General features: G+C 45.5%; 1 protein-coding gene across 1 annotated transcript; it reads left to right on the forward strand.

Moving 5' to 3' along the window:
- The first annotated feature begins 599 nt into the window (after positions 1 to 599).
- Positions 600 to 10,202, forward strand: dalrd3 (DALR anticodon binding domain containing 3). Its single transcript, XM_084552651.1, has 13 exons — positions 600 to 836; positions 2,084 to 2,391; positions 2,516 to 2,847; positions 3,688 to 3,746; positions 3,989 to 4,090; positions 4,193 to 4,257; positions 4,396 to 4,454; positions 4,546 to 4,628; positions 4,709 to 4,835; positions 5,205 to 5,263; positions 5,357 to 5,473; positions 5,574 to 5,642; positions 6,744 to 10,202. Exons 1-13 carry the CDS (start codon positions 603 to 605, stop codon positions 6,861 to 6,863), a joined length of 1,734 nt encoding a protein of 577 aa, XP_084408777.1. The 5' UTR covers positions 600 to 602; the 3' UTR covers positions 6,864 to 10,202.
- Positions 10,203 to 11,381: the final 1,179 nt, after the last annotated feature.

An 11,381-nucleotide genomic window follows, 5' to 3' on the forward strand; every position in this document is an offset into this window, starting at 1 on the left:
CATAAAGTAGTAGGTTATTGTACTGAAGTTATTACACATTTTGGTGAATAAAAATAATAGCTCTCTTTACAACAGAGACTCATAGAGGGGGTGGATTGAGGTAGTTTAGTGTGTGATGTGATTGTTTGTAGAGAAGTATTACAATATTTTCACTAGTGTACCTAATAAACTGGCCAGTGAGTGTATTCATATACTTTTAACCATATATGATTAAATTATATGGTTTTAATTCATTGTATTATTTATTATTCACGATTTATGTTAATTATATGGTTACAATCGCAGTTGCACCGCTCAGCACCAGATGGCGCCATATTGGTCCGCCACAAAATGTGCCTCGGAAGAAACAGCGGTCCTCGTTGATTAGTTCCGGTGAGAAGAAAAAAAAAAAAAAAACACAGCCGATGCAGACCTCGTTTACAGCCGAGATCTGACATCGACCAGTAATCAACCTCACGGCTGGAATATCTCCACGGGACATCAGCCTGCACCGACACAACCCGTGTGACAGGAGATATGAGCAGAGTGTGAATGTGTTAGTCTCCTGTTAGCCTGCTGCTGTTTGTGTTGTTGTGGTGGTAGCGGTGGTGGTGGTGGTGGTGATGGAGAATACCGAGGAGCTCTCGCCCCTCCGGATCACCCCTACGGTCCGGGCGCTGAGCTCCGCGCTGCGGGGGAAGCGTGAAAACGTCCACGAGCCGAGCCGAGGGAACGGCGACAGGGTTTTCCCCGAACCGGAGAAGCTCTGGTTCAAGGAGAGCAGCGCTAAAAACCTCCGGAGCAGGGACTTCTTGTCTCCGACCACGATGCTCAACACGCTGTATGCGGACGGACAGGTCGGTCTGGCAGCTGGCACCTTGTCTGGTTAACCTGCTTTTATTTTACATTATGGTTAAGTTTCACACAAAATATAAAAGCTTCCACACCCGGAAGCTTTTACATTTTGTATATTAAATGCCTCTACGTTGCAGGTAAAAGTTTACCCTTGTATTCCTCCGCTCAGCAGTGTAGTTCGTCTGCACCCAATATTTGTTTATTGACTGAAGGTGTTTCGGACGCGACCAATAGGAAACGAGAACCGGAACTATCTGCTTTAAAAGGCTGCTCAGCTGATTCCCACTTTGAATCCCACCAAAAAATATTTTAGAAGAGAGGCAGGCTCAGTGAGATGAGCCGAAAGAGGCCGCTGACTTTGATTCCAGCCACATCGACCAGACACCAAGAGCCTGCAGCGGTAATTATTAACCCACGAGTGGCAGATGTAAACGATGTGGGTCACGCGGACGTGCACAGCTGGCTGCTCTGCATCCGAGTTTGCATAAAACAAAACGCAAACGAAGGCCCTTTTTGTGCAGTATGCATGTGGATCGGTCATGAAACAAGGAGGTTGTGGAGAATGAAGTGTTTGTCTTTCAGTCACCTCTGCAGGATGCCACTAGATTTGCATGCGGCATTTGGCAAAGCGAGAAATGTTTCCACTGAGATTGTCTGATAAGTATGAACACAAATGACCACCTGGACATTGTTTCACACCTCCATGCGTCGTGGTACTGTGCGATGTAAAAGAAAACAACTCATCAGACTGTAGGAGCTTTCATGAGTGGACGGGGGTCAGCGTGGACACCCTCTGACTGGTTTGCAGCTACGAACCGTGATGCACTGTGTGTTTTGACTCCTTCCTATCAGATCTGGCGTCAGCTCTTTCAGCCGTTTGAGCTACAGTAGCTCGTCTGTTGGATCAGACCACACAGGCCAGCCTACTCCCCCCATGTGCATCAGTAAGGCCTTGGCTGTCCATGACCCTTGTCCTGGTCCTGGGTCACTACTTTTCCTTCCTTGGGCTGCTTTTGATTGATACTGACCACAGCAGACTAGAGATTTTAAAGATGCTCCGACCCAGTTGTCTATCCATCCCCGTTTGGCCCTTACCAAAGTCTCTGTAATCCTTCCACTCACCAATTTGTTTTTCTGCTAACATCTCTGTCTGACAGGTGGCATAATAACCTGATAATGAGTCACTTCACCTGGCTCACCTGGTCATAATGTAATGGCTGACTGGTCTTTAATTGATATATCCACCCAGGTCCCCCCAGCAGTGATGTCCAGAGTCCTGTCCCTACGTGGCAGTGGGGTTCTCCCTGTGGCTGGCGGGGAGGTGATGGGCGAAGGCCTGAGGGTGCGGGTGGACCGCGCTGCAGCCTTCGGGGCCGTCCTGGCGGGCGGAGCCACAGAGTACCTGAAGCCCTCGAGTCAGAGGCAGGGCTGCGTGGTGCTCAACTGCCCCGCGCTGCACCCCAAACCCAAGACACCCACGCCTGATTCGCTGAGCCTGGGCCAGCTCAGGACTGTCCTGTTGGCTGACCACATGGGGGCGCTGCTGAGAAGACAGGGGTAAGTCTGAGGGTTCATTGCTGGGTGACAGAGGGAGCTGCAAATAGATTCAAACCTACAGTATTTCACAGACTAATCAATCAGTCAGTGTAAATAAAGTGTATTGATGTGATTGATGTCCTAGATTTGGGGTGTCCTACTGTCCCACGCTTCCTGAAGACAGCGACATCATCACCTTCTTGCGAGCCCTGGGAATCGATTGGCCGACAGCTCCAGCCAACTGGACCAACGAGGAGCGGGAGGAGAAGATCCAGGAGGCGCTAGAGAGCTCTCAGTATAAAGAGAGGGAAACGGAGAGAGGCAGGCGGACCAGCGGAGGAGGAGGAGGAGGAGGAGGAGGAGGAGGAAGGAAAGCGGACGAGGGGGAGAATGAGGGAGCACTCAGGGTGAACTTGAAGCGGGTTTTCCAGGAGGAGGGCCTGCAGGGATACGACCCCAGCCTGGGCACCTGCACAGGTGAGGCAGAGGCAGTGTTAGTTGCTAATTTTGAGAGTTTCTGAGCTCCCCCTGGTGGCTGGCTGCAGTATAGGTCAGAAGCTCCACCTCCTTCATGTTAGTGGGCGGGACTTGGGCCGAACTAAAACACTAAAATACACGTCTAATAGTGTTTTTTCAAGGATGGTTTCTGTTATTTTAGATAGTTAATATAATGTTGACGCATGTTCAAGTGTCAGTTTTTTGGATAGGTTTCGTTCAAGTTATTTGACGCTATAGAAACAGGATGTGACATAATGGCGTGAACCAGTTGCCATGCCAACCGCTCCGTAAAGCGGCTCCGTAGGACTGTTAGTGTTGTAAAAAAAATAAAAACAAGTAGAGTGTATAATCTAACATTAACCTGTAACTGGTGGAGGTAGAGTAGGGCGCAGTATTTATTAAGCGTAAAACGCGAGTGAGTCTGGAGGAAGTGTGGGCGGGGCTTCGATGTCGCGGCTCCACGTGGCTCCACTCTCGCAGACTCTGACCCCAAACTGACCCCAAACTTGCAAGATGGTGCCGCCCGTATCCCTGGAAAATGGCGTCAGTTGGGCCAATGCAAGGAAGTGGGAAGGCATCGTCCATATTTATATACAGTCTATGCCTCAATTAAGCTAATGGGTTTGTTCCAAGAGTGTGTTTCCCACAGTTGATGCTAAGCTAACTCTTGCTTCTTACTTACTTCAACGATGAGCGTGTTTAAGCAACGTTGCTTAACTTACTGTCTGAAATTGAGTAAGTGTATTTGATAAAATGTTACCAGAGATATTTTCTTCTGTACATTAGCCGCTAACAGATTTTTGCATGCGCCTGTTTCAGTCCACAGAGACAGCGTTTCCCACCTGGCGCAACTGGACCTATGCACGGCCGACTGCACGGTGAGAAAAGCACACACACAGGCTGCATTACACACAGTTGCCAGTTCATTAGGTACACTAGTGAATTTATTCTAATGTAACAGCCCTCCACTAAAGCTTCTCTTCACAAAGGCATCAACTGAACATTAGTAGTGTTGAACACATGTAGTATAAACACACACTGCTTGATTTCCTTTTTGTCTAATTAAAAATAACAAAACGACAAAGCAGTAATTTCTGTATCCTTGCCGCTTCTTTTGTAGGTAGCCACGGTGACAGCGTTACATGTCACTTCCTGTCAGGACGAGTTCCGCCAGCAGCAGATAGCGATGCTGTGGAGAGCCAGCGGAGCGACGCACACTCAGGTAACTGCTCACATTTTAGCACCCTCAGCGACGGTACACTGTGTTCCTGTCTTTTAGTTATTTTATGTTTTTTTTCACGTGTTCTGCTTTCTGGGTCTGCAGAGACATGTTGTGTGTGGGCCCGTGAAGACTCCTGGTTCTCACCTCACCGCTGCACAGTACCTGCAGTAAGACACGTCGCCTCTTTCCTCGTCTGTCTTTTTCTGTCGCAGTTTCAGTCATTAGGTTTTCCGTTTTCTCCTCTTCCTCACCTCGTGTCGACCTCTGCTCTGTGAAATTACAGTAAAACTATTTTTCTATTCCAGGTTGAGAAGAGGCCAGATGAAGGAGGCGTCAGAGATGAAGTACGGTGATCAAGTAGAAGGTGTGTGTGTTTATGTACAGCACGTGCTCAGTGTGTTTATATTTCGTAAACTCAGCGAATTAAACGCGAGTGAAATGTCTCCCCCCTGCAGGTCAGACGTGGGATAACATCATCAAGGTCATGACCTCGGCCACGGTCAGATTTGAGCTGCTGTCAACGGTCCACACTAGTCCTGTGAGTGAGCGCGAGTCACCAGAGCCGCTGAGATGTTTGATTGGTTCAGGTTAGAGTGATTGACGGCTGTCTGTTTTCAGGTGACGCTGGACGTCCAGAAGGAAGGAGGCGTGTCGACCAAGGGCCCGAGAGGAGGAGTGTTCGTGATGTACAACTGCGCCAGACTGCACACTCTGTTCGACAGCTACGAGAGAGGCGTGGAGAAGGGTGAGAGAGAAACTTTGTCTGGGGTTTTTGTCAAACCAACTACAACCGCTTGTATTTAGGTGTTTGTCGGTAGCACAGCGAGAACTTTCTCCCATATCTGGAGCATATCATCAAACTGTGTCAGGCTGCATCCTGCTGGCCATTGCTATGGGGTGGGGGGGGGCCTGGTCTGGTCTAGGTGGGTGCTGCATGTCCAAGTAACATCCACACCAATGAATGCCAGGTCCAGAAGTTTCCCAGCAGAACATTGAATAGTCACAAGATGGTCAATGTTCTCCTGTCAGTGGAGAACCCTGATGGCTTGTTGCCCGGTTACGCCAGGCTATGCTTTAATGTTTTAATGCAGTTATTCTGACTGTTTATCTGCAGGTCTGTACCCAGAAATCCCAGAAGCCTCCCAGCTAGACTTCTCTGCTCTGAAAGAAGAGGTGCTGGTTTATTCTTTTCCTTTTCTTTTCTTTATTTTGTCTTTTCTAGCCGTTCCGTGTTATCATACTGTCTCTCTTCGTTCTCACCGACAGGGCGAGTGGCTCCTCCTCTTCAATTACCTCATCCCGTTTTCCGAGCTGCTGGACCAATCAGGACAGGCGCTAGATTGTGAAGGGGGCGGGGCCAGAGTTAACATCAAGACTGAACAGGTGGGAGTGTGTGGACTGACAGACCGGCGTTTCAATCAGAATCGGCTGATGCAGATGTTTGTTTGCGTGACTCCTAAATGTTTTCTCTCGTGATCCTCAGATCTGTAAGTTCCTGGTGTCTCTCAGTAAAGACTTCAGCTCGTACTACAACAGAGTCCACGTCCTGGGGGTGAGGATGTTCTCATCTGTTTAGATGTTTGTGTGTTTTAGATCAGTGACAGTTAAACACAGCTGTTAGTCATAAAACTGGGTCTTTGAATTAGGTAAACGGTTGTTGTGAATGTTATTTTGTAAAATATCTTCTTTTTCCTTTTTCTTTCTTCCTTCCTCCCTTTCTTCATTCTTTCAATACTTCTTTCCATCCTTACATGTTCCATCCTCCTTTCTTTCCTTCTACTCTTCCACCTTTCCTTAATTCCTTCCGTCCTTCTATTCTTCCTTCCTTCTTCCCATCATTCTTTCCTTCCTTTCTTCCTTCTTTCCTTTGTTTTGTCCTACTTTCCTTCCTTCATTTGTTCGTTTCTTCTTTTCTTCCTTCTTTCCATCCTTCCCTCTAACCTTCCTTTTTTCCATCCTTCCTTCCATCCTTTCTTTCTTCCTTCCTTCTTTTGTTCCTTCCATCCTTCTGTTCTTCCTTCCTTCCTTCCTTCCTTTCATTCTTCCTTCTTCCATCCTTTCCTTCCCTTCCTTCCTTCCCTTCCTTCCTTCCTTCCTTACATTCTTCCTTCCTTCCTTTCTTTCTTCCTTCCTTCCTTCTTCCTTCTTTTCTTCCTTCTTACCTCCCTTTCTTCCTTCTTTTGTTCCTTCCCTTCCTTCCTTCCTTCCTTCCTTCCCATCCCTTCCTTCCTTCCTTCCTTCCTTACATTCTTCCTTCCTTCCTTCCTTCCTTTCTTTCTTTCTCCCTTTTTTCATTCTTTCATTACTTCTTTCCATCCTTACATATTCCATCCTCCCTTCTTTCCTTTTGCTCTTCCATTACTCATTTCTTTCTTCCTTCCTTCTATTTTCCATCCTTCTTCCCATCCTTCTTTCCTTCCTTCCTTCCTTCCTGCCTTCCTGCCTTCCTTTCTTTCTTCCTTCCTTCCTGCCCGCCTTCTTTTGTTCGTTCCTTCCCTCCATCCTTCCTTACTTCCTTTCTCCATTCTTTGATTACTTTTTTACATCCTCACATATTCCATTCTCGCTTCTTTCCTTCTGTTTTTCTATCCCTTCTTAATTCCTTCCTTCCTTCTGTCCATCCTTCCTTCCTTCCTTCCTTTCCTCCTCCCAGGAGCCGTTACCTCATCTCTTCAACCAGATGTTTTGTCGTCTTCACCTGCTGAGAGCTTTGAGGGAGCTCTACCACAGCGCTCTGGACACCCTTAACCTCCCCCCCATCAGGCAGCTATAGCCCCACCACCGTTCCCTCAGTTTAACTCCACCCCCCCCCAGCCTCCCCCACACACTCACCCACCTACATGTTGTGTATCTAGCGGACACGTTCTCACCTTTTAGGCAACGCTACAGCTAATAACGAGATTTCACCTGCCCGTTGTGTCTCTTCAAACGTAGCTGGACGTCCTCTCATCATTAGACTATTTTTAATCCCTCACTACCCATCAATAATGTAACGTAATCTATGGACTTTTGTTAAAACACGGATACATTTTAGAGCTCACTATATTTAATCTATATAAAAACCTAAGGGTGAAAGTGAAAATCTTTTTAAGGGAGTTTCTTGGCTTGGTCCAGTTTCCTGGAGACTCTAGGAAGATAGTGGTGGTATAAATCTTATCCTCTAGCAAGTAAGCACATTTCCAAAAAAAGTCAGTGTATTCCTTCAGGCTTAAATCAGTCCATGTGTGCTGGAGAAGATTTCTGACCTGCTGTGACTGCCATGCCGACTTTCACATCTGCAGTAAAAGTCTAGACGTATTCAACACTAGACAATCCAAACCGTGCCGGAGCATGATCGACCGCCCAGAATCCAGTGTTTGACCAGTGTTATCACTACATAATATGCTTGGGAAGAGTTTATAACATACGCTTAAAGAGGTTGGCTAGGTACACACACAAAAACATTTTAGGAACAACAAAAAAAACATGAAGAACAGCACAAGGTGTTGACCTGGCCTCCGAATTCACGAGATCCCAAACTGATCAAGTATCTGTGGGATGATCCACAGAGGCCCCTCCCCTCAAAGGCCCCCCACTAACAACATCCTGTTACCAGACACCACAGGACACCCTCAGAAGGCCCATGTCCATTATCTGATGAGTCACAACTGTTTTGGAAGCTCAGGAGTGACCTACAGCCAGTGAAAGTTAGGATGTACTCAACAATGGGCAATTCAAACTGTGCCCGAGAACGATTAACCGGCCCAAAATCCCGTGTTTGACCAGTGTGATCACTACGTAGGCCCCCAGGAACTCAAATTAAACCAGAGATTCCACTGTAGTAAAAGCCCTGTTCTTACACACTTTTCTCAATGGAGTGAATCCCAGCTGTCATTGGGCGAGAGGCAGGGTACACCCTGGACAGGTCTCCAGTCTATCTCAGGGCTAACACAGAGAGACAACCATTCACACTCACACCTACGGCCAATTTAGAATCGCTAATGAACCTAACCAGCATGTCTTTGGACGGTGGGAGGAAGCTGGAGAACCTGGAGAGAACCCACACAGACACAGGGAGAATATGCAAACTCGTGATAATGTGCAGCATGTATACAATTTTAGCCCAGAACATCAAGTGTAATGAGAGAACCAGCCAACAGGGGGAGTAGTTTGCAGTTAATCAGTTCCCAACTCCGGACCAAGTTTCTGCTGCAAGTATTTTATTGGTAGGGGTAGTCTAGCCCTACGTTATTCAGTACATTTATACGACTAATGCTGAGCTGTACGACAGAGATTTTCGTGCCAAAATAACCTTAGTGTGGATGTCCCGGCTAAACAATAGTAAGTTTAACTTTGTAAACCCGCCTTATAACGATCTCAGTACCCTCCATACTCCTCTGTAACACACGCGTCTTAAGTCACTGCCTGAAGAAAAACTGTTTTTACGACGCTTTCACCCCATCTCACGTATCTTAACCTCCCTGTATTTAACAATGCCATGCAAATATTTATTGTCCGTTTTAAAAAAAAAAATCTGTACAGAAGATATATTCTGCATCTGAGTCTTAATTCATGTGTTCCTATGATTATCCAGAGCCCTTCAATTAGTCCCAGTTATCCTGCTTGACAAATCACAGATGTTCGTATAACATTGGCAGAAATAGTACATTAGTAGTGTTTAGAGCATTGTGCCAGAATGTTAGGATATGCATGGAAATAATATATGTATATGAGTTTTATGCCAAAAAAAAAAAACGTTATTTATACACACACACAGGGAATGATTCATGACTTAAAAGTGGTCCTTCAGTACATTTAAAAAATGTGACTTACTGTCTGTTAAAATGTGCCATAGCTTGTTTTTTTCTTTAATTTATTTATTCTGCTTATTTTATAAGTAGGTATTTTAACTCATGACGGATCAAAACTGTTGTATTTGTCAAACACCTCAGAGACTTTACACTGCATGAACTGTTGTTTGACCCCGTAGAAAAATGGATCATCAATGGCTTCTTGATTTTACTTTTTTTTTTTTTTTTTTTTTATTTAGTTTTTTTTAACATGGAGGAGGAGGAGATGTTTACAAGATGTTGATTTATTCACGGAATCGGTTGTTCACTGATCCATGTAACTGCCTCTGTATTAAAGCAAGGGATGTGCACAAATAGAAGCTTTCACTTTGTCTTTTTACACTTTTACAGCAACGCTTAAAGGGGAACTGCCGTTTTTTTTTACAACCTGGACCTTATTTCTGGCATATAATACGGTTGTTTACTCACCCATATAACTTTGGTGTCATTTTTAGTCCTTCGGAAGATATTTAGCTCCAGCGGAGCGCCGCGTATATCCATATAGTGGGAGTGACTGGGGCACCGAAACACAGCCTCTAAATAACGCATTATCTGCCACAAAACTCGTTCATTTCACAGATATTTTGTTATCATACGCTAGTGCTATTCCCCGTTGAGTCCGGAGTTACCTGTTATCTATTCGCGGACGTGCAGCGGTTTGTTGTTCTTTGGCCAGTTGTTCCTCTCTCTGCCTCCACATCCTCTTTTCAACGAGCTCCTCATCCGTATACTCTGGCTCAAAACTGTAAGGACGTCCATCATAAACAATGTTGTTGTCCACAACCTCAGAATCGGAAAAATATTCAGCCATGTTGCAAAAAACTAGCAGTAGCAAATTACAGGTAAACAAGCCGAGCGGGGTTCGCGTGGTGCTCAGAGATGACATCATCCAGGTCAGAGGTTAGTAGGTCGGTCTACAGACCCCGGATGATGATAACAGGTAACTCTGGACTCAACGTGGGAATAGCACTAGCGTATCATAACAAAATATTGGTGAAATGAACGAGTTTCGTGGCAGATAATGCGTTATTTAGAGGCTGCGTTTCGGTGCCCCAGTCATTCCCACTATATGGATATATATGCTGATGTAAATATCCTCCAAATGACACCAAAGTTATATGGCTGAGTAAACAACCGTATCATATGCCAGAAATAAGGTCCAGGTTGTAAAAAAAACGGTAGTTCCCCTTTAACTACATCGAGCTGTAAACAGAAGAATCTGCAGTATGTACACATACATCAGCGCTGCGTTTCTTTTCCTGCCATGCCCTTACCCCTCAGGCCTTGACCTTCTACAGTCTACAGAGACTCTTTGTATTTGCTTTTATTCTATACTGCGCACCGATCAGCCACAACATTAAAACCACTGACAGGAGAAGTGAATAACATTGACCGTCTTGTGATAATTCAGTGTTCTGCTGGGAAACTTCTGGACCTGGCATTCATTGGTGTGGATGTTACTTAGACATGTAGCACCCACCTAGACCAGACCAGGCACCCCCACCCCATAGCATTGACACTCCTTCATGGCAGCAGGATGTAACCTGACACAAGTCAACAACACCAGGTGTTGACCTGGCCTCCAAATTCACTAGATCCCAAATTGATCAAGTATCTGTGGGATGATCCACAGATACTTGTGTTTCTTAAGATTACTAAAAATCAAAAAATCTTGGGTTTAAACTGGAAATTAATACGCTGCAAGACAACTCCATATTTCTAATAACGATTGTCCTGGCCCAGATCTTTGCTGGAGCATAGTCAGATCCCAAAGGAGCGACTCCAGATTTGACCCTCTGCTGCAAAAAATGTGAAGCTGTTCTGGCTTCCAGGCAAAAATAATGATGCATCCAGTGCAGTCCTGTTTTTGATAAAACAAAACAATAAATGCGGTAATTAACTGAAATAAAATGGACTCTAGTCTCACCTGATGTTCTTTCCTAATGAAACTCTCTGTATGTCTCTGATGTACATCCATCCATGTGAACGTAAAGAACACCGCCAAGCTCTCGCCTACACACATCTGTCTGCCTGCTTTCTGCAGGAGTTAAAATAACCACGGCAGACTCTCTGTGTGAGCGCCTGTCTCCGACTTCTGTGTCAGACAGATGGACATGCTGAAACTGTTATTCTATAGATGAATTCCCCCACTGCTGCTCGCTGGCCCCGGGCTACAGGGATTCAACAATAACCCATGCTGTTAACAGTGATCCATCACTGGACATACAGCCCTGGTAATGTGCAGTGTCATTTATCTGTAAACATCCTTTTCTTTTCTCTTGGATTCCTTACTTCTTGTTTTTTTTCCCTCCCTCCTGCACATCATACCCCCACTCTCTTTTATAAAAGGATGACATTCATCATCTGTGGCTCATTACAAGCCACTCATTTGCTTTTCAAGATATGAGTTTGATTCCCAACTATCACATTTCTGCTCCAGGATGAAGCGAGACCCTTTTTAT

This window comes from Chelon labrosus (genome assembly GCF_963514085.1).
Source record: "Chelon labrosus genome assembly, chromosome: 10".
Classification (NCBI taxonomy): Eukaryota; Metazoa; Chordata; class Actinopteri; order Mugiliformes; family Mugilidae; genus Chelon; species Chelon labrosus.

Bases quoted from the DNA above. Each gene is read 5' to 3' on its own strand.
- dalrd3 (XM_084552651.1), top strand. From the start codon at position 603: ATGGAGAATACCGAGGAGCTCTCGCCCCTCCGGATCACCCCTACGGTC. The intron at 837-2,083 runs GTCGGTCTGGCA...ATATCCACCCAG, and splicing joins CGCTGTATGCGGACGGACAG to GTCCCCCCAGCAGTGATGTC. The intron at 2,392-2,515 runs GTAAGTCTGAGG...TTGATGTCCTAG, and splicing joins GCGCTGCTGAGAAGACAGGG to ATTTGGGGTGTCCTACTGTC.